At 39.5% G+C, this 22,448-nt stretch overlaps 2 protein-coding genes and 1 long non-coding RNA gene across 3 annotated transcripts in view; 2 read left to right on the forward strand and 1 right to left on the reverse strand.

Moving 5' to 3' along the window:
* On the forward strand, window positions 1-10,644 carry LOC103475336 (solute carrier family 22 member 4-like). Its single transcript, XM_008426885.3, has 10 exons — window positions 1-485; window positions 820-923; window positions 2,287-2,441; window positions 2,537-2,708; window positions 4,816-4,942; window positions 5,890-5,987; window positions 7,050-7,264; window positions 7,344-7,526; window positions 9,406-9,541; window positions 10,151-10,644. Exons 1-10 carry the CDS (start codon window positions 54-56, stop codon window positions 10,248-10,250), a joined length of 1,722 nt encoding a protein of 573 aa, XP_008425107.1. The 5' UTR covers window positions 1-53; the 3' UTR covers window positions 10,251-10,644.
* On the reverse strand, window positions 8,000-17,163 carry LOC145554822 (uncharacterized). Its single transcript, XR_014090829.1, has 3 exons — window positions 17,067-17,163; window positions 10,133-10,278; window positions 8,000-9,618 (listed from the first exon to the last, which is right to left on the reverse strand). It is a non-coding gene; the product is annotated as an uncharacterized LOC145554822 (long non-coding RNA).
* LOC108166895 (organic cation/carnitine transporter 2-like) overlaps window positions 14,056-22,448 on the forward strand; it is a 10,079-nt gene continuing 1,686 nt past the window's right edge. The window contains exons 1-9 of the mRNA XM_081615459.1: window positions 14,056-14,590; window positions 15,121-15,224; window positions 15,862-16,016; window positions 16,095-16,266; window positions 17,142-17,268; window positions 18,734-18,831; window positions 20,486-20,700; window positions 20,791-20,973; window positions 22,057-22,192. Coding sequence (XP_081471585.1) covers window positions 14,159-14,590; window positions 15,121-15,224; window positions 15,862-16,016; window positions 16,095-16,266; window positions 17,142-17,268; window positions 18,734-18,831; window positions 20,486-20,700; window positions 20,791-20,973; window positions 22,057-22,192 — 1,622 coding nt within the window. The 5' untranslated portion in view covers window positions 14,056-14,158. The remainder of the gene's footprint in view (window positions 14,591-15,120; window positions 15,225-15,861; window positions 16,017-16,094; window positions 16,267-17,141; window positions 17,269-18,733; window positions 18,832-20,485; window positions 20,701-20,790; window positions 20,974-22,056; window positions 22,193-22,448) is intronic.

Here is a 22,448-nt window from a genome sequence, read left to right on the forward strand (position 1 = left end):
ACAGCCTCAGAAAACCCCGGACTTCATTCATTCCGCCGTTTCCCAAATCCAACATGCTGCCGGAGTCTTCCGCCGCCAACAAAGCCACTGCTTACGAGGCGGCGACCGCCTTCCTGGGAGAATGGGGACGTTTCCAGCGGCGGGTCTTTTTCCTCCTCAGCCTGAGCGTCGTCCCTAATGGACTCACCGCCTTCTCCATCGTGTTTCTGGCCGACACGCCGGACCACCGCTGCGCGCTGCCCGCGCACCTGAACCTCAGCGCGGCGTGGAGGAACAGCAGCATCCCGCTGGAGGAGGATGCGAGCCGCGACGGCGCTTTGGTGCCCAGCAAGTGCTCCAGATACAAAGTGGAGAATTTATTAAATTACTCGGAGAGAGGTTTGCTGCCTGGAGCGGACGTTAATCTGTCTAATGTGCCCAAAGAAGGCTGCCTGGACGGATGGGAGTTTGACCGCAGCATGTATACTAATACCATCGTCTCTGAGGTGGGTTCAGCTTCCGACTCATCGGATGATGCTACTGATGCCAGTGGAAATACAGTGCAATAGAAACCTACCAGATTACTTCATCTTATAATGAGGTTACTTATGGAAATCCAATTTTATTAGTATAGTTAAAAAATATGGTAGTTGTTCAAATATTCTCAAAAGTTAGACCTTTTTAGCTACATTTGACAAATATTTGTGTGTTATGCATTTTCAAACTATCATTTTTATTAAACCTATTTAATTTTTTTTCTTAATGTGTATTTTATCTGTGCATGATTTCCTGATCTAATCTATCCTGCTTGTTTCCACATTTTTTTATTTTCCTGTGCAGTGGAACCTGGTGTGTGGTGAAAGTTGGAAGAGCCCACTGACGTCTTCCATCTTCTTCTGTGGTGTTTTCACTGGCTCATTAATTTCTGGACAACTCTCTGACAGGTGGTGGACCTGTTTGTAGTTTTAGAGAAAGATGAATCATGAATCATTTTGTATCCTATTGGTTCTCCATGAATACAGAAGGGAAGCTTAGGGTGATGCACTCACATAAATAACTAAAAAATCCTGAAGCAGGCAAGATTTCTTTGACTGGTCAGTCCTGTTCGTTAAATGCAGGAAATCTTAATGCCCATATTTGGTCTATAAATGCATTAACTCACTACATACAATAACATTTTTTTGACTATTAAATTACCTGAAGCTTATTTTTTCCCTCTTATGTTTTACAAAATTGTGGAAGTTGTCAAAATTGGACCCATCAGGTTAGATTTTAAGGAAAAATCCTCAGTTCTCAGGAAAACCTGATCACTGCATCTTTAACCTTTGACTAAGAGAATCATTGTACAGAACTTTACCCAACACTCAAGACAATATCTTCTGTTTGACAAGACAAGATGCTGTTCTGTCAATCAGTCACAAACTTTCAACAATGAAACACCCGAGTCAAGTCTTAGCTCAACATGAGCTAAGACTAAACACACACAAGACAAATAAGTTATCACCAAGAGAAGAGTGAACCTCCACAAGTCCAGATCTTTTGATGTAAAAGAATAGAATCGTTCAGTTCTATTCTTTGAACTGAACGATTTTCTGAACTGAAATCATTCAGTTCAGGAAATTAGAAATATTCCTTATTGTCCCACAGAGGGGAAATTCAGAAAACAATGGGTTCCTGTCCCAGAGATGAGCATGATAGGTGTTGAAGATAAATCTACAAACAGCAGCAGGACACATCGTGAAGTTGCTGTCTGAAACTGTTAGAGTATTTTTCACAGTAAAACGAGCAACTTGAAGTGTAACTAACTCGTTCAGTCAAGTGTAACTAACAGAAAGCAAAAATCCATCCCTGACAAATGTTGAAAGATTTCAGGAAAGTGGGAAGAGCCAAGAGACATTTTGCAAATATGTGATCAAGGCGGTGTGTACAAACTGAGCTATACCAGTTTTATTTGGATGAATGGAGCAAAATCCATTCATCTACTGTAGGAGGCTTAGAACAGGATACATAAAGTGTTCAACCCAAATCACAGTTTAAAAGTCAATCTTCTTATTGAGAGGATATTTATAATATCCTCACAATATTGTAAATATTGTAAAGTTTATTTAGCTTCCCAAAAATGCACCTTAGAAGAAAATCTTTGTGCAGTTAGTATAAATGTAACTTTATTTTCACCAAGTTTTCATGTCTACAGCTGAAAATATGTGTTTTGAGAGTCAATTTGTCTATTGACTGACTTTTTGTCATGTCCTCACTTTATTCAATCTGTTTACTTCCCAATTAATTAATGCTGAATGTTAATTTCAGGTTTGGGAGGAAGATTGTGATGTTTGCCACCATCGCCCTGCAGGCGGTCTCCAGGTTCATTCAAGTGTTCTCTCCAAGCTGGATCGTTTTCTGTGCTTTGTATTTTATTGTGGGCATGGGCCAAGTTTCAAATTATATTGTTGCATTTGTTTTAGGTAAATCAGCTCAAATGTTTCCAAATGACTCATTATTACTTAAACCCAGTTTAACGAATGTGACTGAGATTTGTGTGTAATGACCTTGCTTTGAGGGATGGAGGTTCTGGGCCCTCGTACCCGAACAGTTTTCTCCACGGCTGCGGTCTGCCTGTTCTTTGGTGTGGGCTACATGCTTCTGCCGCTGTTTGCGTTCTTCATCACCGACTGGAGGAAGCTGCTGCTGGCCCTGGTGATACCCAGCTGCCTGTGTATGCCTCTCTGGTGGTAGGTGGGTGTATGTTGCCATGTCTGTGTCCGCTTTCTTACGAAGTTTGAGTTTGACAATTTACTTACAATACCTTTAGGTTTTTCTGAAATGAGGCTTTATTAGGACAATCAAAGATGCTTTACATGAAATCTGTCATTTCCATTCACGATCTGATTATGACAATCTACTGGATCCGTCCTACATTCAATTATCTATTAGTTTTTTACAATGTTTTATGTTCAGATTTTCCTTTTGAAATAAATTATGTAGTTAGTAAAGGTTATTGCATTACCATTGAATTAATTGTGAATACTTAAAACTAAAAAAATATTTTTGAACCTTTTATGCATTTACAGTGGTCTCAATTGTTTTTATATCCCTAAACTTTTTTCAACAAGTGTCAGTTTGTTCTTTTGGGATTTTCTTTCTAAAAAAGAATCGTAAAATGTGCCGTGTTCATGTACTCAGCCGCACTAAGTGAACACCTTGTAGAACCAGTTTCTGCAGCCATGAGTCTCTTTGTTATGCCTCTAGTAGGTTTGTATGTCTAGTGACTGACGTCCTTCTGCATTATTCTTTGTAAAAAAAAAAAAAGCCACTCCATCAGCAGAGCATTTGTGGATATCAGTTTTCAACTTTTGGCACATTGACTGGGTTACTTTAACTCAGTGCTTCTCCATTCCGGTCCTCACTGCCCTCCTGCTCTGCATGTTTTAGATGAGCCTCTATTCCAGAACAGCTGATTCAGATGATTGCCTGACCATCAAGTACTGCAGAAGCCTGTTAATCACCCAGAGATACAATTCTGGTGTGTAGCAGAAGGGAAACACCTAAAACATGCAGGGTAGGGGGGCCTGAGGACTGGAATTGAGAAGCAATGCTTTAACTCATACACATGTTTTGCTGCTCAAGCTGTATAGTTACTGCTATGTGAATATCTGCTCCAGTTTCAAGTCTTTTGCAATCCATCTTTCAATCAACTCTGACCAGCATCCCCGCAGCATGATGCCACTTCCACCATGTTTCAGGAATGCTCTTTTAGTGATGTGGATTGCTGGTTTTTTACCATTTTAAATGTTTACCAGAAGAATTCCTTATTATCTGGCCAACGCAACGTTTTTTATGCGTTTGCCGTGTCATCTGCATGGTTTGTTACTGACTGCCAATTTAACATATTTTAGCTTTTTTGCACACTTCAAAAGACATTTTTAGAAGGCATAACATTTTCTGTTATGCCTTAATAAGATTAATCCCCTGAGGTACAGATTTCAGTTCAGATAAGCAACAGGTCTTGGCGTGTTTGTGGTTGCACCATTCTCCGTTTCAGATCATTAATGGACCAGTACACCAGGTGCTGTTCAAACGTGACGGTGGGTAAAATAAGTACTGAACACGTCAACAATTTTCAGCTGGTCTACCATTTGTGGAATAAATAATAATTTCAGCATCATTTATACTGAACTAAATGACAGAGTTGCTACATTTGCTAGTTATTTCACTTCTGAAATCAATTAGCTGCAGGGGTGTCAGATGAAAAGAGGTATGAAAATGCATTCAGCACTTTAGACTTTTATTTGAAGATGGTTTTGGTTTGGGGTTGCATCATCAAAATGCAAAAAGAGATTCAAGGGGTCAGAATACATTTACAAGTATCTGTAAAAGTATGAATGAATTTTCAGGATGTTTTTCCATGTTGGATTTGTACTTTCAAGTGTTTTTACTTGTTGGATTAAGAAAGCAAAGCATCCAAAGTTGGTAGGTTTAGAGTCTCATTTCTAAAAGAGGTCATTCTGTATGGGGGCATATGGGTTATGAAAACATTATTTCAGTGTTTATGAAAACATTTGACAAACTGGCCAGTTATATTGCAAATATTACTACAGTCATCTGTTGGAATAACTTTGAAAAAAGAAAGAAAGGACATCAATGTGATTTTTTAATGTTGAACAAAAATATCTCCACAACGGAAGTCTATGAAGCTGCTGTCACTGTGTCTGCAGAGCCGTTCTGCTGCATCAGGCTCTGAAATACATTCTCTTGCATTTAATTTTGTGCTCAGATTGATTTAGATTCATCACTAATCTCTAAAATAATTTAGCCTTTGTCTTGTTGACTCTGTTGCAGGTTCATTCCAGAGTCTCCTCGATGGCTGCTCTCTCAAGGGAGAACAGAAGAAGCCGAGGCCATACTCAGAAATGCAGCTAAAATGAACAATATTGAGCCTCCAACAGTCATCTTTAGCTCTTTACAGGTGAGAACATCCTTCATTAGAGAAATTAAAACATCTACTGCAGTTTCCTACAGCCTAAATATTTTGTAAAGACACATTTGTCAATTTCTCAACAGCCTCTGGAGTATCAAGAATGAAACTACTTAGATTAGTTATATGGATGTAAATATATATAAATATATTTTCAGTTTTTATGTGTTCTTGGAAGCAAAATGTATTCAGGAATTAGCTTCTTCTTATTAAAGGAACATAAACAACAATGTTCTTTAAACAATAAGGGAACATTGTTCCCTTTGTTGCAGTTTTTATCCTCTACATTTGGATTTCTGTCTTGCAAAAATACATGCAGCATAAAATGTTCAACTTGCCTTGAAAACATTATAACCACAAAATCCAGTGGATAAATGTGAAGAGTAAGAAACCTGAAGGAACATTGAAATGTGTGGAACAAAACAATCTGGAAAGCAAAGAAATGATAAACTGGAAACAAACAAAAACCATCCCCACTGGAAACACGGTAATGGCAACATCATCCTGTGGGGATACTTTTATTTAATTGATCAGATTTTATTCTTTGACAGATGAAGCTGAATAGGAGACAATTTCCCAACCTAACGAAGCAGGTTAGAGGTTTACCTGTCAGGAGAACAATGGGCTGACAATTACAGGCAGAACAACAATGTAAAGATGCCGATCACTGCATTATATAGTAGCAAAAGGGCCCAGTCAAAGCCCAGATTAAAATTAACTGGAGAATCACTGGCAAGGATTGAAGCCTGCTTTTCACAACTGACTGAAGAAAAAAAGGTTTTGGCCTCTGGATGTACAAAGCTGGTAGAAACTACAAGTTCCCTCAGCAAGTGGCAGCGAACTCAAAAGCCTCAGCGTCGCTACAGTACCTCTGGGCTGATGTCTCAGCTTGTTAATTAGATGTCTGTTGTTGTTCTTCATGCTCCGCTGCTCCACAGAACAGAGTGAAGGCCGAGGAGAGGAGGCCCTGCAACATCTGTGACCTGCTCCGTTCTCCAAACATCCGCTGGATCTCGATCACGCTGTGGGTGATCTGGTGAGTCCATGCAGTCCCAGTGGGCCTCCACATTCCACACACACACAAGGAACACGCACGCACACACACTCACACACACACACACACACACTACAGTTAGATAGACACACACACACTTCGATTAGATACAGTTCTGCACATGCACACAGTCCTTCCATGTGTCGCCTTTTGTTCATGTGTCGTCTAAAGTAAACTTCAGAGCCTTTTTGTGAACATCAAAGACACGTCAAGTCCTGTGCAGCAGCCGCCATGATGAAAACCAGGATTTATGCAATTACACAGCATGGATGCAGTGTGTGTCCCGAGTGGATCAACAGGACACACAGTGTTACTAGGAACCATGTTTCAAACTACAAGTTTTCATGGAATAATTTGTACAAATACAAGACTTTTTACCTAACATAGAGCATAACAAAAGATTTTTCATGTTTAGGATTTGTCAAAATATGAAATGGTTTAAGTAGAACTTTGTAAATCTATCCATCCATCCATTTTCTTACACCCTTGTCCCTCAGTGGGGACGGGAGGTGCTGGTGCCTATCTCCAGCTGGCGTGCCGGGCGAGAGGCGGGGGTCACCCTGGACAGGTCGCCAGTCTGTCGCAGGGCAACACAGAGACACACAACCATGCACACACACACTCACACCTAAGGGCAATTTGGAGAGGCCAATTAACCTGACAGTCATGTTTTTGGACTGTGGGAGGAAACTGGAGTACCAGGAGAAAACCCACCATGCACAGGGAGAACATGCAAACTCCATGCATAAAGACCGGGGCCGGGAATCGAACCCAGAACCTTCTTGCTGCAAGGCAACAACTCTACCAACTGCGCCACTGTGCAGCCCAACTTTGTAAATATCACATAATAATGTATAAGATGTGGTTGTGAGTGACAGTTACAAACCACATTTGTTGGAATGGATGAATATTTCTAAGGTAGAAAATAAAAAAGCAACTTGCAGTGGAAACATTACAGCTGGTTTAAAATGCAATTATGCATTCAACAAATACTAAAATATTCTAACACATAAAAGATTTAATATTTTTGTATTTATGCTTCAGGAACACCATCACCATCGCCTACTTTGCCCTTTCCCTGAACACGGCAAACCTGAACGGAAACGCCTACTTCAACTGCTTCCTGTCCGCCCTGATGGAGATGCCAGCCTACGTTCTGTCCTGGGTTATGTTTCGCTGGTGTTCCAGACGGCTGAGTGTTTTCTCATCACTCTCCTCAGGAGGGTTGTTTCTACTCATCATACAGCTCGTACCAGCACGTATGACATCACCGTTTACACAGTTTTATCATGTTTTGTTGTATAAACTCTGATTAAATTCATGTTTTATTCGCTGCAGACCTGGCTGCTCTGTCCATAACGTTTGAGATGTTGGGGAAGTTTGCGGTGTCCACTGCCTTTGCCGTTGCGTACGCCTACACAGCAGAGCTGTACCCCACTGTGCTGAGGAACACGGCTGTCGGCACCTGCTCCATGGCCTCCAGAATTGGCAGCATTATTGCTCCATTTTTCATCTATTTACGTAAGTCTGCCATCTTCTTTTGCTTTGTTAGGTTAATCAGTTAAGAACTAATACATGTATCCACATAATGGTCAGTTCACGTGATCACACCAAGTTTTTATGATTTTCTCCTGATCTCTCTTGCCTTCTTAAAACACCCTTCCAGTTTTTATTAGTATTTTCAGGTGTCAACATGTTAAAAGACCTTTGAATAAATATGTTTTTAGCTGTAATTTTAAGTAGCAACTTCCAAATTTGTGTTTCTGGGGAATGACTATGTGGCACAAAGGCATTCTTCAAACTGGGAAAATAAAAACTTGGCATTCATGTAAACCAAATGTGTGTTTATGTTCATCAGTCTTGAAATGAGAGCAAGTGAAAACCTGGGTGATCGAACTTTCCTACATCTGCAGTCAGAAATAGTTCAAACAAAAAGACTGGATGACAAAGTTTATCTTATTATGATGGAAGGAACCAAAATGCAGGTCAACAACCAGGAGATAAAGAAAAAGAGTTTTAATTGAAAATACAAAAAAACTTACAAAAAACTGGGAGGAGGCTGCAGGGATCCAGGGAACATGATGCAAATGAAGAAGAAGAAGAAGAACAAGGAGGAGGAGGAGGAAGAGGAGGTGGAAGAGAGGCAGCTAAATACTGGGAGGGTGAATGCTGGAGCAATAGACCTGAGCTGATTGGCTAACAGGTGTCAGGTGTGAGGGGAGAGAGCACACTGCAAAAAACTACATCTTATCAAGTATTTTTACTTCAAATATCTTAGTGCACTTGAAAAAAAGACAAAACTAACTTTCAAATAACAAGCAAGATTTAGGCACTTGTAAGTAAATAATTCCTTAATATAACAAAAAAGTTCTAGTTCCATTGGTAGATTATTTCACTTGTAACAGGGGAAAAATGAATTAAGTGACATAATCTGCAATGGAACTGGAGATCTTTCAAAAATATTAAGGGAATATTGACTTAAAACAAGCTCTTATAACTTGTTTAAAAGTTACTTGTAAGTAAGTTTTGTTTTATTTCAAGTGTACTAAGATATGTACACTAGAAACTGGATTATATTACTTTTTGTATTTTTGCAGTGCAGAACGCAGGCTGAAGGGAGAGAGAGAGAAAGGCACAAGGGACGAGGGAGAGTAAACAAACAGGAGAACATGGAAAACAAATCTAACGAAAGCAAAGAATAACTAAAGCACAAGAAATAAATAAACGAAATATAACTGGATCAACTAAGACTGAAAACAAAGACACAAGGAAGCTGAAGCAAACGGATAATAATCAAAACTATGAGCCCAAAATCCAAAAACAACCCAAGATCCTGACACTCATCACCATTCAGTCAGCAGAACGGTAAGAACGGCAGAACTAAACCTCCAGAGCTCGTCGTTACCGACTTGCAGAAAGAAGGTCGGAAGCTCAGATTGTGGTTTGGTTTCTGTGGGGAATTTACATTTTCTTCACGTTTATGTTTTGGTTTTTATAGGATGCTAACGCTTTAGCCCACAGTCCACAAACATGTTAGATGCCGATAGGGGTGAGTGTGTGTGTCTGTCTCTGGATGTGGCCACCAGCTTTACTGACCCTACAGGGATAAGCAGCTGTAGATAATGGATGGAGATAAATGCAGGGCGCTAGAATTGAGGACGTATCTGTGTAACGCCACCTGCTGTGCTTTAAAATCTTTGTAATCCAGGAGGAAACCACATATTACATCCAAGAGGAGCCCAAGGCAGAAATACACCATCAACCAGTCACTTGCAGACAAAAGCTCTGTGTAACTGTCTGACTTGTTTGTCTTGTTGTTTACAGCAGCTGAACAGTCCATTGATTGTAGACAAGGCTGTTTTTCACCATCCTTTCTCCTCCGTTTGATGTTGCAACACAGGAACCTATTCGGTCTCCCTGCCTTACATCCTAATGGGAAGCCTGACCGCTGTGGCGGGGTTGCTGAGCCTCCTGCTGCCTGAGAGCTTTGGAATGCCGCTGCCGGACACAATCAGCCACATGCAGCAGTTCCCCGGGTAAGACTGACCCTCCAGGCCTCCAGGCCTGATCTTGTCAACCTGACACTCATCATGTTGGAGCTCTTCCTGTAAAACTAGACCAGCAACAGAAACTGACTTTAGAATAATGAATAATCAAGCGAGGCCCCTCAGCAAAAAGCTCATTTGTGATTTTGAAAGTGTTTTCGTGCTGTAAAGTATGTTTTTTTAATTAGTTTTGTCAATATACATATAAATTGATCATAGCATTAGCTGTCAACATGAAGCTAATGAGAGAACTGCAGCTCTCTTCCCATCGACAGTTAAAACCAGACATTTACACACTCTGAAAATAAATGTTTGTTTTTCTTTTTTTATGAGTTTTGTGTTTTAGGTCAGTTAGGCTCATTAAAAAATTGCTTTACCCTGGTAAACACCAGAGTACTTGGTGCAGTATTTCTTTTATTTACTTTGATTTCGGAAATGTACGTATGCTAGTAGAACTATGCCTTCAAAGAAAGCTCAGATAATGAGTCAGTCCTTCATGTAGATTAATTGGCAGCATGTGTGTGATGGATGCAGATGTGCTGAAACCGGTTAAAGAGAGTCATGGGTGAAATGACCACTTACCTGTTTATGTTTCTCCAGATGTTGTCAGAAGACACCAAACACTAAAGATGAGGAAAAAGCTGGGGAAGGAAGGTCTCTGGTCAAGAAGAGCCGCCCTCAAATCAATCAGCAGCCATGAAGTGCAGAAATGAGAAAATCCATCTGATCTGGGAACCAAACAGAAAAAAACATTTTTGAATGATTCTTTGTCCAACATTTCCATGAACACCATTAACATACCTGCACCGTTCTCTGCTGTGCGTCATTGTTACCATTTCTCTACATTAATACAACTTCATAGTTGATAAACTGAAAATGATGTAGCAGAATAAACAGTTTAGAAAGTAAAGTTACTCAAATACAAGTTACAGTTTTTACCTTAAATTTTGGTTTTACATACAACACTGTGAAATTGTCAGATTGTCTAAATAATTTCTGATTTGATAACAGAGTCACATGAACCTGTCCTTTTTAGCGGTTCTCTAATAAATCATGCATTTTTGAAACTGATTCAAAAATGTACATTTGACTGAGTTGTAATGACTTTCCTTATTTTTGATGTTAGTTTGATTATGACTGTGCTTTAAAGTTACATATTGACCTGTGAGTATGGGTGGTGAAGCATTTTGACCACTGACAGGTCAAAATGCTCTTTGTCATTTTTTTTAGGTAAGCAGGTCATCAAATTGGTCTTAAGTCCAGGTGATAAAATGTAAAAATGTGAGAATTTGACGAGAATCTAATAGTGATGATTAGATGAAGACTGGGATCAGCGCGGTTGCTGTGGGCCGTCGGAAATGGTCCAAACAGGGAGAAGGAGAATCCCAGTGGGGAGTGAAGGCGACCCATTGCTGCTGGATCCATGCTGAGCACTAAAATTACTCCAAGACAATAACATTTGCATTTCTCATTTTAAAACCTTGGGTCTGCTCTTCACCTGATTTTAAAGGCAGAGAATTATTTTAAGACAGAAAGGCTTTAATCTACGCTACCGTCAGAGGGCGATGCAGGTTAGCAAACATATGTGGACGAAACGATGAGAACCCGATTTCTGCTCCCTAGAGCAGGAGTGTCAAACTCATTTTCATTTGGGCCACATCAATACAGGGCAGACTTTCCAAAAAGCAAAACTTCCCTTTAACAGGAAGACTTTCCAAAACAGTTCAACACTGCACCAATCATTTAAACTGGTTTAAGGTAAAGAAATCTTAAGCAATGCATCATAGAGGCTCCATGCAGTGACAGTGAAAAGGCAGCTGGGTTTTTTTCAGCGTTAGTTTCCACGTTTAAATTTATATTCTTGTCAATAGTTTGAATTTCTGAATTATTAAAGCATGGACATTGTTTTTGAAATATTTTGCTAAAATTTCAAATATTGAGCAGATGCAAAAAATAAAAATGCATGTATGTTGAAACGTAAAAGACCTTATTTTCACCCAAACAAATTTGATAATATTCATAGAAAAGATCTTAATGCAATCAATCTCTACTTGTAACTGCTAAGCTTTTCCTTCACAGCTGACTTTCAACCATGAACGTCAGATTCCAACTGGCCTGCTACACATTTCCTAGTTACACCTCTTTAAATTGTAGCTTAAAGTAAGAATATCTCAGATGTGCTGCTGGACAGTTTATTTTATTCAGAAGGATAGATGCAAATATAAAGTTTGAAGTAGAAGTCATTATGTACCAAGTAAATAAGAGAAACATTAGAGTTACAAACTAGTTTATATTACTTTTCACAGCATCAGAGTCTCCGGTCTGTTAATGGCGTTTCACCAGATTAAAAACATTTCCTCTAGATTCCACCAGAGGGTGCTAAAAGCTCAGGGACAGAAATGTGCCATTGTAGCCAACTTGTTGCTCTTGCAGAGTAGCTGCAAGTTGGCCTTCAACTCAAGCATCAGAAGAATCTACAAGGAGCAGAGAGAGACATCCATCCATTTTCTTACAGCCTTGTCCCTCAGTGGGTTCGGGAGGGTTGCTGGTGCCTCTCCAGCTAACGTTCCGGGCGAGAGGCAGGGTCACCCTGGACAGGTCGCCAGTCTTTCGCAGGGCAACACAGAGACACACAACCATGCACACACACACTCACACCTAGGGGCAATTTGGAGAGACCAATTAACCTGACAGTCACGTTTTTGGATTGTGGGAGGAAACCGGAGTACCCGGACAAAACCCACCATGCACAGGGAGAACATGCAAACTCCATGCAGAAAGACCCCAGGCCGGGAATTGAACCCAGAACCTTCTTGCTGCAAGGCAACAGCTCTACCAACTGCGCCACTGTGCAGCCCAGAGAGAGACAAATAAAGTTTAAATATGTGTCTAACTACAACAAACCTTTTGGGTGTAAAATTACAGACATTTTTAAACATGAAAAAAATAAAGCAGACTTTTACTCCTGACCTATTTTAGCAGCCTTGACACAGTATTTCAGACTGAATGCCTACTGTATCTTCTGTTCAGGGTCACCACACAGCTTCTGTTATTGAACAACGTGTAAGCCACGGCTCCTTGGTCTTTTGTTTAGGCTCTTTTTTGAATCCAACTAAAAGACACTCCTCTTTGTGCAAAGACATTAAACCCTTTACTAAGTAACATTTATATCCCAAACCATACAGCTGGCCCGTTGTGTGATTGGATTTGCAGTTAAACTTTAACTTGCTGAGGTCTGTTAAGTTTCAGGTGACCTAGTAGTTGTGATTCTTTCCTCCTTCAGATAATTATCATGGCATTAGAAAAGCTGACCTTTAAGCCAGTGACTGGTTGCTGAAACTAAACGTAATAAGAGTACCACCACACCACTAATGAAGCTCCATTAATGGATTTCTAGCAGTATGTCACGCTGACATTTTTTTCACATATTTTGGATTTCTTTCTAAGATAAAAGTATGTTTATCTGTGTTTTTATTTCATTTAAAGATAATGTGAAGATTGCACCGAAGCCCCACTGTACAACTTGTTCATGAATTTACTGATGTTGGGTGTGTTTCTTTTATCAGTTGCAAGTTTAAACTTACTTGAAATAAAACAGAAATTAAATGGACAGAAATGTAACTTGAATAGAGAAAAGAAGGAGAAATTAAAATAGGAGCCGAGTTAAACAATTGCATTTCCAAAGCTTATGGTTCCCAGATGAATCACCTCCACCTACATACTCTAACAAAACATAAATAAAAGAGGAAAGTAGCAGCATGAAGGCACATTGGGACTCCTTTTAGGTCTGTTTACACAAAAATATTAATTTTGTAACAAAACCCTCAGTAAGTCTTACAAACCTGGTGATGAAGATGTCACTTTCTATAGGCAGCAGCAGTTCTGTGGATGCTCTATTTTTCTAGGTTGTCCTAATTTAAAAAACATGCAAGAGCATGGAAGTCTCACACCGTTTGAAATATACTATGATTAGAGAAGAAAAGCTCATTTTAGATTTGCTGTCAAGTTATGTTAATGAATGGCACCTGGGTAAACATCCACTGCCCAGAGTAGAAACACCTGATCTGAAACAGGCTGCATTATACCCAGATTAACCCAGCCTGGACCATAAATCATTAAATATAATTTAATGGCATCTTCTATGGTGGAAAACAAATCTAAACGATTCTTCCATTCAGTCAGAAGAGTTTAAAAAAAGGTCACACTGCACCAGGTCTTAAAGTCACACATTCTTCAAAAGCCAGTGTGGGAAAGCAGATACATATATTTGCTGTCTGGTAGAAAATGAATTCTATAAAAAAAAGTTATTTAGGTTAAAGTTGGAGAAATTTTGGGTGTTGATTAAAAAGCAAAACTCTAAAACTTAATTTCCAGGGACGCAACAAATGAAATGCTTTTCGTGTCAGTTTATGGATACACCGTAATCAAGGACAAATTACTCCCATCAGAAGCTAATTAGTTGTTTTCAAAGGAAAAGCACAAAACAAAAAACACCTCAAATCTTGTCACAGCGAGTTGTGGGTTGGACGGATTCACAGCAGGAAATGAACCACAACCAGAGAAATCCCCAACCTGCACATTCATCCATGCGCCGGATTCTGCCTCGAAATGCCCGCTGCAGCTTCTGACACCAGCAAAATCACTGACTATGAGGCGGCAACATCTTTCCTGGGAGAATGGGGACGTTTCCAGCGGCGGATCTTTTTCCTCCTGTGCCTGAGCTTCATCCCTAATGGACTCACTGCGCTGTCTATGGTGTTTCTGGCCGACACGCCGGACCACCGCTGCGCGCTGCCCGCGCACCTGAACCTCAGCGCGGCGTGGAGGAACAGCAGCATCCCGCTGGAGGAGGATGCGAGCCGCGACGGCGCTTTGGTGCCCAGCAAGTGCTCCAGATACAAAGTGGAGAATTTATTAAATTACTCGGAGAGAGGCTTTCTGCCCGGATTGGACGTTAATCTGTCCAATGTGCCGAAAGAAGGCTGCCTGGACGGATGGGAGTTTGACCACAGTGTGTATACTAATACCATCGTCTCTGAGGTGGGTGGATTAAGGGATGCTGGATTTTGTCCAGGTTCACATACAGGAAGACTTTTAAATTTTGGTTATAAAGATCCCCTGCAAAACACAACCAAATCCATTATGCAAGGTTGACAGTTTTTATATATTTATAACCAATTAATTATAATTTTCTTTGCATGAGAACGAGTCTGTATCATGAACACCCAAAAGTCCCATTCTGTGAAGGATAAGAACGACCAAACATGCAACAAAGAAATTGTTAATGAAGATATTTGCACTCAGCTGTGACAACAAGTCAAGTTCTAAAAAATAATAAAAAAGTTGATACCCCTCCTATCAAATCTATGACCAACATTTCCTGGGAAATTTGTGGACCAACAGTTTTGGTCCACAAATGGATAAACCAAAAGTACATTAGGGCACTTAAAGTTATCATAAAATTGGGTAAAGGCCAATATTAACTCCATTAACTGATTTGGTAATGCTACTGTTTCGTCCTTTTTGTAAATTACTGACCTGAATTGAACTTATTTGTGTTTATTTGACAGTGGAACCTGGTGTGTGACCAAAGCTGGAAGAAGCCTCTCACTTCTTCTTTGTTTTTCGCTGGCATTCTTGCTGGCTCCTTCGTTTCAGGACAGCTCTCCGACAGGTTGCAGACTAAATATTTTGTTACAAGAACTGAACTTAACCCGAGGCAATCTCTGTTCTGGTTTTTTACATTTAAAAAATACAGTTTTTTAAAATGTATACTCTAGAAAATATTTAGGTAAACTTCATGCAAGTCAAAAGTTCTATGAAACCATTACTTCTCATCCCCCTTCAGAGCTTCATCTTTGATTTCTCCCATTGAATTTGATTTCTTTGGTGGAATTTCAACCAGGACAATCAGCGAACAGAGTGAGAGTAGAATAATGGCGTCAGTTTTCGGTTTTGGAGTTGTAGTCTGCTTATGGTTGTAATTCAGCAACAGCAGTGGAGAAAGTAATTGAAGTCTGACATTTTATGGGTGAGAAAGATGATGTTTGCCTCGGCATGTCTGTGGTGATATCCCATTTCCAGTAAGCTTCAGATCTCTGGTCAAGCTGGCTCATTATGTTAGCTATTGGATAAAATCAGATCTAATCATTTAAAATTTCAACAGATTTCATCCCTACAGCAAGTAATCATTTCTCAGTAGTCGAGGGTCCAGAACAAAACGTAGAACAAGGGTTTGGCTTTCACTACAGTAATGCAACAGGATGTAACTAATTGTTCACTAACCTCTCTCTGCTTTGTGTTAATTTCAGATTTGGGAGGAAAATGGTGATGTTTGGTACCATAGGACTGCAAGTAGTCACAACACTGATTCAGGTTTTCTCTTCAAGCTGGATCATGTTTGTCGTTTTGTATTTTCTTCTTGCAGTGGCACAAATTTCCAATTACCTGGTTGCATTTGTTCTAGGTATGTCAGTTCCTGTGTGCACAACAATCCCCCAAACAGATTTAAACTTAACCTTCTTATAAATATTTTTGTGTTCAGGAGCAGAAATTTTAGGTCCCCAGGTCCGAACTTTTTTCTCCACTGCTGGTGTGTGTCTTTCGTTCGCGGTGGGCTACACACTCCTACCCTTGTTTGCATTCTTTGTGAGAGACTGGAGGATGCTTCAGGTGGGCTTCATGTTGACCGGCTGCGTTTGTTTGCCCCTCTTCTGGTACGTATCAAGTCGATTTTCTTTTCATGGAAGATTTGTTTCAGATTTCTTTCTGTCTTGGATGTTATTTGGCAGTTGCAGCTCATTCTAAAATATGATTTCTAGATTTCCTTCAGGGATTTCCCCCTCAATCCAGTTCTACTGCTTGTTTAACAAAAGGTTTTTTCTGTTTTAACCTCTGAATGATAGACAATTAAAAACCAGGTTGGCAACTTTTTAACGATACTTTTATGGCAGAAACTATACGAGAACATGTTTGTAGGATTTGGAGGTATGGGACAACAACTAAAGCTAGATGTGTCATGTTTAAGAAATATAGCAGCTGGTTGGAGGAAAGGTTGGAAAAATAAATGTTTCATTAATTTGTTGTAGCGAAACAAAGAAGTCTAAATGCGAAGCTTCCCGTTTTCTAGTCCATCCATGTTCATAATCATTTGAAGGCTGAATTATGAATATGTTTCATGTAACTGTTTACATCCGTCTCTGCCACGATATTTAATGAGTTATCACATGAACAGGTGTGATTTTCATTTCAATTATTGATACAATTAAACATGTTTAAACTATCAGTGTTGAGCAAAAGTGCAGCATAAACATAAAATACTTTAACTGTGATGTGGAACTGCATCATTCACAAAAACTCAGTCACCTCAACAAATGCAAATACCAAGGTGCAGTAATTGGAAAAATATTAAATGTATTTTCTATTATTCAAAGGTTAAAATGGCTGCTTGGAACAGAAACATGACCGATTCCTAAATGAATGTTTTCTGCTAGTGTTTGTATATGATGCTTCCTACCATAACAGCTGTGCATCATCACTGAAGTCTTCATTTTCTCTCATCTTCTGTCCACCATGTTGCAAAACGAGTCAGGTTCATCCCAGAGTCGCCTCGCTGGTTGCTTTCCCAGGGCAGAGTCAAGGAAGCCGAGGTCATCATCCGGAACGCTGCCAAGATGAACAGGGTTGAATCTCCTCCTGTCATCTTTAGACCTCTAAAGGTCAGAGCATTAAACACCCACCAACACCTGCACTATGTGAACTCCACAACCAAACAGCTTTAGAGTTCAATCCCTCTGGATAAGTCCTGCTACATTTTGTAGGTAAGCTGTAATATTTGGCTTTTGTATTCCTGTATATACAGTACTGCAGACATTTTGTCCAGTTACAGCCACATGTTACTTTATTCACTCAAAGTGAATACTTTGTAACCCAAGCTGGACTGGCACTGCCCTTTGTAGCCATGCCAGCACATCATGGTTATTTATACAAAATGTGAAGGTTTGACACCCGGCTGAATGCTGTCAGTTGGTTTGGAGTAACAAAGAGCCGTTGTGAAAAGTCCAAAGAGTCATTTGCAGCTCCGGAGCTGCTGGTTGCTGGTCTCTGCCTCAGACACGTTTTAAGCTTTTTTCCTGTAGCTTTCCTACTTCCACCTGACCACCCATCACTCTTTATCTCTCCAACTCATCAGCTCAGATTGCAAAGTTTATAACCTCTGTCAGAGGAGACATGCAGAACAAGCTGAGGACTATAAGATGTCCTTCAAGAAAAATCAACCAATGCTGTCATGGCTGATGAAAATGATTCATCTTATTTTTGTTGTGACGTTATGAGTTTGACCCTTTAACGCCCACCAGACATTTGTCCAGTACGCCTGATGACCAGTCCACACATGGTTGTAACTGAAGTTTTAGGTTATAATCTGTTTAAATGAAGAAGGAAAGAAAGCAAATTAAAATTTTCAGATAATTAAAAAAAAAATAGATTTAAAAATGCGTTAACCATGCCTCCTTTTTCTTCTAATTCACACATGATACTTTATTTGTTTATTACATAAAATCCAATTAAAACATATGAATGTTTTGGTTATAATGGGGAAATTGGAAAAAATTAAATGTAGGACACAGGTTGCAATTTGGAATATTGCAATATTTTTAAAATGTTTACAGGTGAACCCACAGCAACAACACAGTTCTTTACAAGTTTTAAAGCAAACCAATAGTTTATTAGTCACTGCATGTTAAGAAGGAAATTATTTTTGTAGCTGAGAAACTTTGCCGTTAGAAAATATTTCCTGCCTGGTCTCAGCATCGTGTCTAAAGCTGAAAAAGGAATAATTAGTAAATAATGAATATTATATATAATATTATCTGTGCAGACACTGGGCCTGCATTTTCCTTCTTATAAAAATACTCAGCAGGTTCCAGGAGTTTGTTTGATAAAAATTAGTTAGTGCATATTCTAAGTACTTTTTGTTCTTAAGGAAGATGCAAAAACAAGATGTTGTAGAATTGCTTCTGATTGTTCAAGCTGTGGGAAAAACAGACTTGTAAAAAGTCCAACCTGCAACTACTGCAGGTGTGCCAAATGTGGAGGTATGAAAGTTGCCAAGACTGCTAATCAATCACTCTAATTAATGTCATTGCTACTTTCCAAACATTTGTTGTTCCTGCTTTCTCACAGAATGAAAGCAGGACTGTAGAGACGAGAGTGCACAACATCTGTGACCTTCTTCGTTCTCCAAACATCCGATGGCTCTCCGTCACGCTGTGGCTGGTCTGGTTAGTCTCACATTTTCTCAGCTGACATGTTGCTTAGCAACTACACATGTAGACCTAGTACACTTTACACCTGTCATCTCAAACTGCACTGCTTGAAGGCAGAAGTCCTGCGACTTGTATTTGTGTCTGTTGTTCTACACACTTGAATTAAATGTCTGAATTGCTTCACTAGCATGCAGTCAGCCTCTGCAGAGCTAATGATGGAGCCAGGCGCTGAAGCAGAGAAACATCTAAAAGTGCAACGTTTAGATGCAGGCCTTGTCCTGCATCTCAAACTCCTCATCTTAAAGGAGTTTGACATGATTCCTTTAAACAGACAAAAATTAAAACTAAACTCAGTCTTGCATGCACAGAACCAGTTTGTCTCTTAAAGCGTTAAACTCAATGCACCTCAGTCAGTTGAAAATAAACACACCTAATTGTCTTGATGCCTGTGGCAAAGATGCAAATCTGGTTTTGACTCATAACACAACAAGCTTTTACGCGTTTGATCCTGGAACGGCTCGTTGTTTTATACTTTTATGAACCGACAGCAGCCTCAGCGGCGTGTGCTCTTCTTTCACAATATTCCTTCACCATCTTGTAAGACAGAACTTTAGGCGTCTTCAGCTAATTCAGTCCTGAAACCTTTAGATGTTTCTCTGCTTCAGTCTAAATAGTAACCAGGACTTTTTGAAGTTACAGAACTTTGAATAGGCATTATAAAGTCCCTTAGCTTCTTTTTTTCTGGCTGCTAGCAAATAAATGAACACAGTGGTACTTCTGGACGTTCTCCACCTGTTGCGGCTCAACTGTAGTGAAGCTGCTATAGTTTTCCTTCAGTTACAAGTCAGGCAAATTGTCAACAAGATATAATATCCTGCACAATAACGACAGGAAACAGCTCGACTCCCATCACCATTTTGTTTCTCAACACCATTTCCTTTTTCCAACGTTGAGCATAAATAACCAGACCGTCAAACCTTCAAACCTGTTGGTCTACATTTAATCCTTTTACCCTTAAAACTTGCGAATCATAAAAAACATACATGTAGAACTTTGCTTTTGTTAGTTATTTAATTCTTCATTTAGTCATAAACTCTAGTTCTCAACACTCAGTTACTTTGTTACCCAAGTAATCCTACAAAGACAATAAAAGTATTTAAACTAAACTATGTGTAGGAAATTAAAAGGAAATGAGACAAAGTCAGGTGCAAAAAACCTGAAATCTCCATATTTACAACATAATCCACACAGTTATTACCAGTTATCATCGCTGGTTCCAGATGATTAAAAAGTGTTAATATGGCAGAGATTTGCTTTTATTTCTCTGCATGTATAGATTAGTTGTCATTAAAAGACCCCGGGCCCCAACGGGCCACAACTTTGAGATCCATTCAGGACCCAACCTTTCTTTAAAAACAGTTAGTAAAATCTGCAGCGTTCTTGATAATTCTTGCTAAAACATAAATCCTCATCCTCAAATATCATCTTTGAGTTTTCCCAACCTTTCTTAATACTTTGCTTTCCTAAACATTTTCATCCATTGTGTCCCTCTTCACTGAATTCTCAATTCCTGGCACACCTCACAATACTTCCAATCCCAAAGTACAGACATTTTTCATCATTACTTTATTTTGTAGTTAAAAACCTAAATGATTTGTGCTTCCAACAGGAACACCCTCACCATCGCCTACTACACTCTCTCCCTGAACACGGCGAACCTCCATGGAAATCCGTTCCTCAACTGTTTCCTGTCTGCTGTGATCGAGATCCCAGCCTACACTTTGTCGTGGGTCATGTTCCGCTGGTGTTCCAGACGACTCAGCCATTTCTCTGCACTTTTTATAGGAGGATTCTTTATATTCATCATACAGTTCATACCAGGACGTACGACGTCACAGCGTGTACATCTACATTAAGCTTACTGCGTCAGGGTTTGACCAGTTTTATATTTAATTTATATTTAATTTCCTGCAGACCTGGCTGCTCTGTCCATAACGTTTGAGATGTTGGGGAAGTTTGCGGTGTCCACTGCCTTTGCCGTTGCGTACGCCTACACAGCAGAGCTGTACCCCACTGTGCTGAGGAACACGGCTGTGGGCGCCTGCTCCACGGCCTCCAGAATTGGCAGCATTATTGCTCCATACTTCATTTACTTACGTAAGTACTATCATATTCCCTGAGCCTTTGAGCAAAACAAAATAACTAATCCTTGAGTTAAGATGCCTCGAACTTTGCCTTATTATGGAAGGTCAAAACTATGGGGCTTAAAAATATTTTATTCATCACATTTTTAAGTGTACATGTGGATTCAACCTTCTTTGATCTTAAGTCCTGAATAAAATCTAATAATTCATTTAATTGTAAACAGAGTTCACCTATTTACACATTTCCAGCTGTTCTGTGAAGGTGTCAGAGATTTTTAAGATAATATTAATGAACAACATTAATAATATCTTATTAATATAATTAATATTAATGTTATGTGGCTCTAATTTAACTAGCATTACATTAGAGCCACATAACTAATTTAATGCTAGTTATGTGCCTCACATATTTAGCATTAAACTTAAATAAGATTGTAGTGAAAGTGACAAACTGGACAAGAAGAGCAGAATACTCAAAGCTCAGTTGGTTCTTTTGGAAAAAGACACATTGACATGTCTTGCTCACCTGCTGTTTCACTGAATGGAAGACGGCTGTCATCTCAGTCCTCCATCAGATTCATGCATCGCTCTATTGAGTGGAAAACTAAATCAGTTGTTTTAATAACGTGGTTTCATTCAGAAGGCTGTGTTCGTTCACTGTCTTTCTCCTGCAGCTTTCCTCTGAATTTATGACTTATGAGGCCCACAGCTGTAACTCATCAGACAAATTCTGGGGCTGCACCTGCAGAAGGTGTGTGAGCTGCTTCAACTTCAACATTAAAGCTGGAGTTCAGCTTCATCCCTTCATAACAGTTACTTTTAATCAGATGTGTAACTGTTTCATTCAAACCTCCAGGTTGGCTGTGAATAAAATGTGTCTGTGAAGGCAGATCGACCTTCACAGACACATTTTTGGTCCATTTTGTCTTAATCTAAACTGTGTTTCTTTGCAACCTGGAAGAAAAATTACACATTTAGTTTAAAAAAAAAGCCCTGCGAGAAATAAAAGTACCTGAGCTGACACACTTTATGTTAGTAGAGATATGCTGTTTTACATTAGTTTTTAAATATTCTCTCCTCTGATGTTACACCACAGGAACCTACTCTGTGTCTCTGCCATACATCATAGTGGGAAGCCTCACAGTTTTGACTGGACTGCTGAGTCTGCTCCTCCCTGAGAGCTTTGGGATGCCGCTGCCTGACACCATCAGCCAAATGCAAAGGTTTCCTGGGTAAAAAATCCTCCTGTACATCTATGACTCTACATTTAGATGCTAAATCAATTTAAAAAAGCAGATTTTTCTTTACTAAAATATTTGTTTTATTTTTGTGTATAAAGCTATGAGCTTTAAATTTCACATGCACAAACACTTTAGGTGTTGGGAAGTAGCAGGAACTAAAACTGCTTCTACTTGCTTAACAAGTGTTCAAGTGAAACTTGAAACATTCTTAAACATATCCACCCATCCATGCCTCAGGGAAATGTTT

Source organism: Poecilia reticulata, chromosome 14, assembly GCF_904066995.2.
Source record: "Poecilia reticulata chromosome 14, P_reticulata-male-v2, whole genome shotgun sequence".
Lineage (NCBI taxonomy): Eukaryota > Metazoa > Chordata > Actinopteri > Cyprinodontiformes > Poeciliidae > Poecilia > Poecilia reticulata.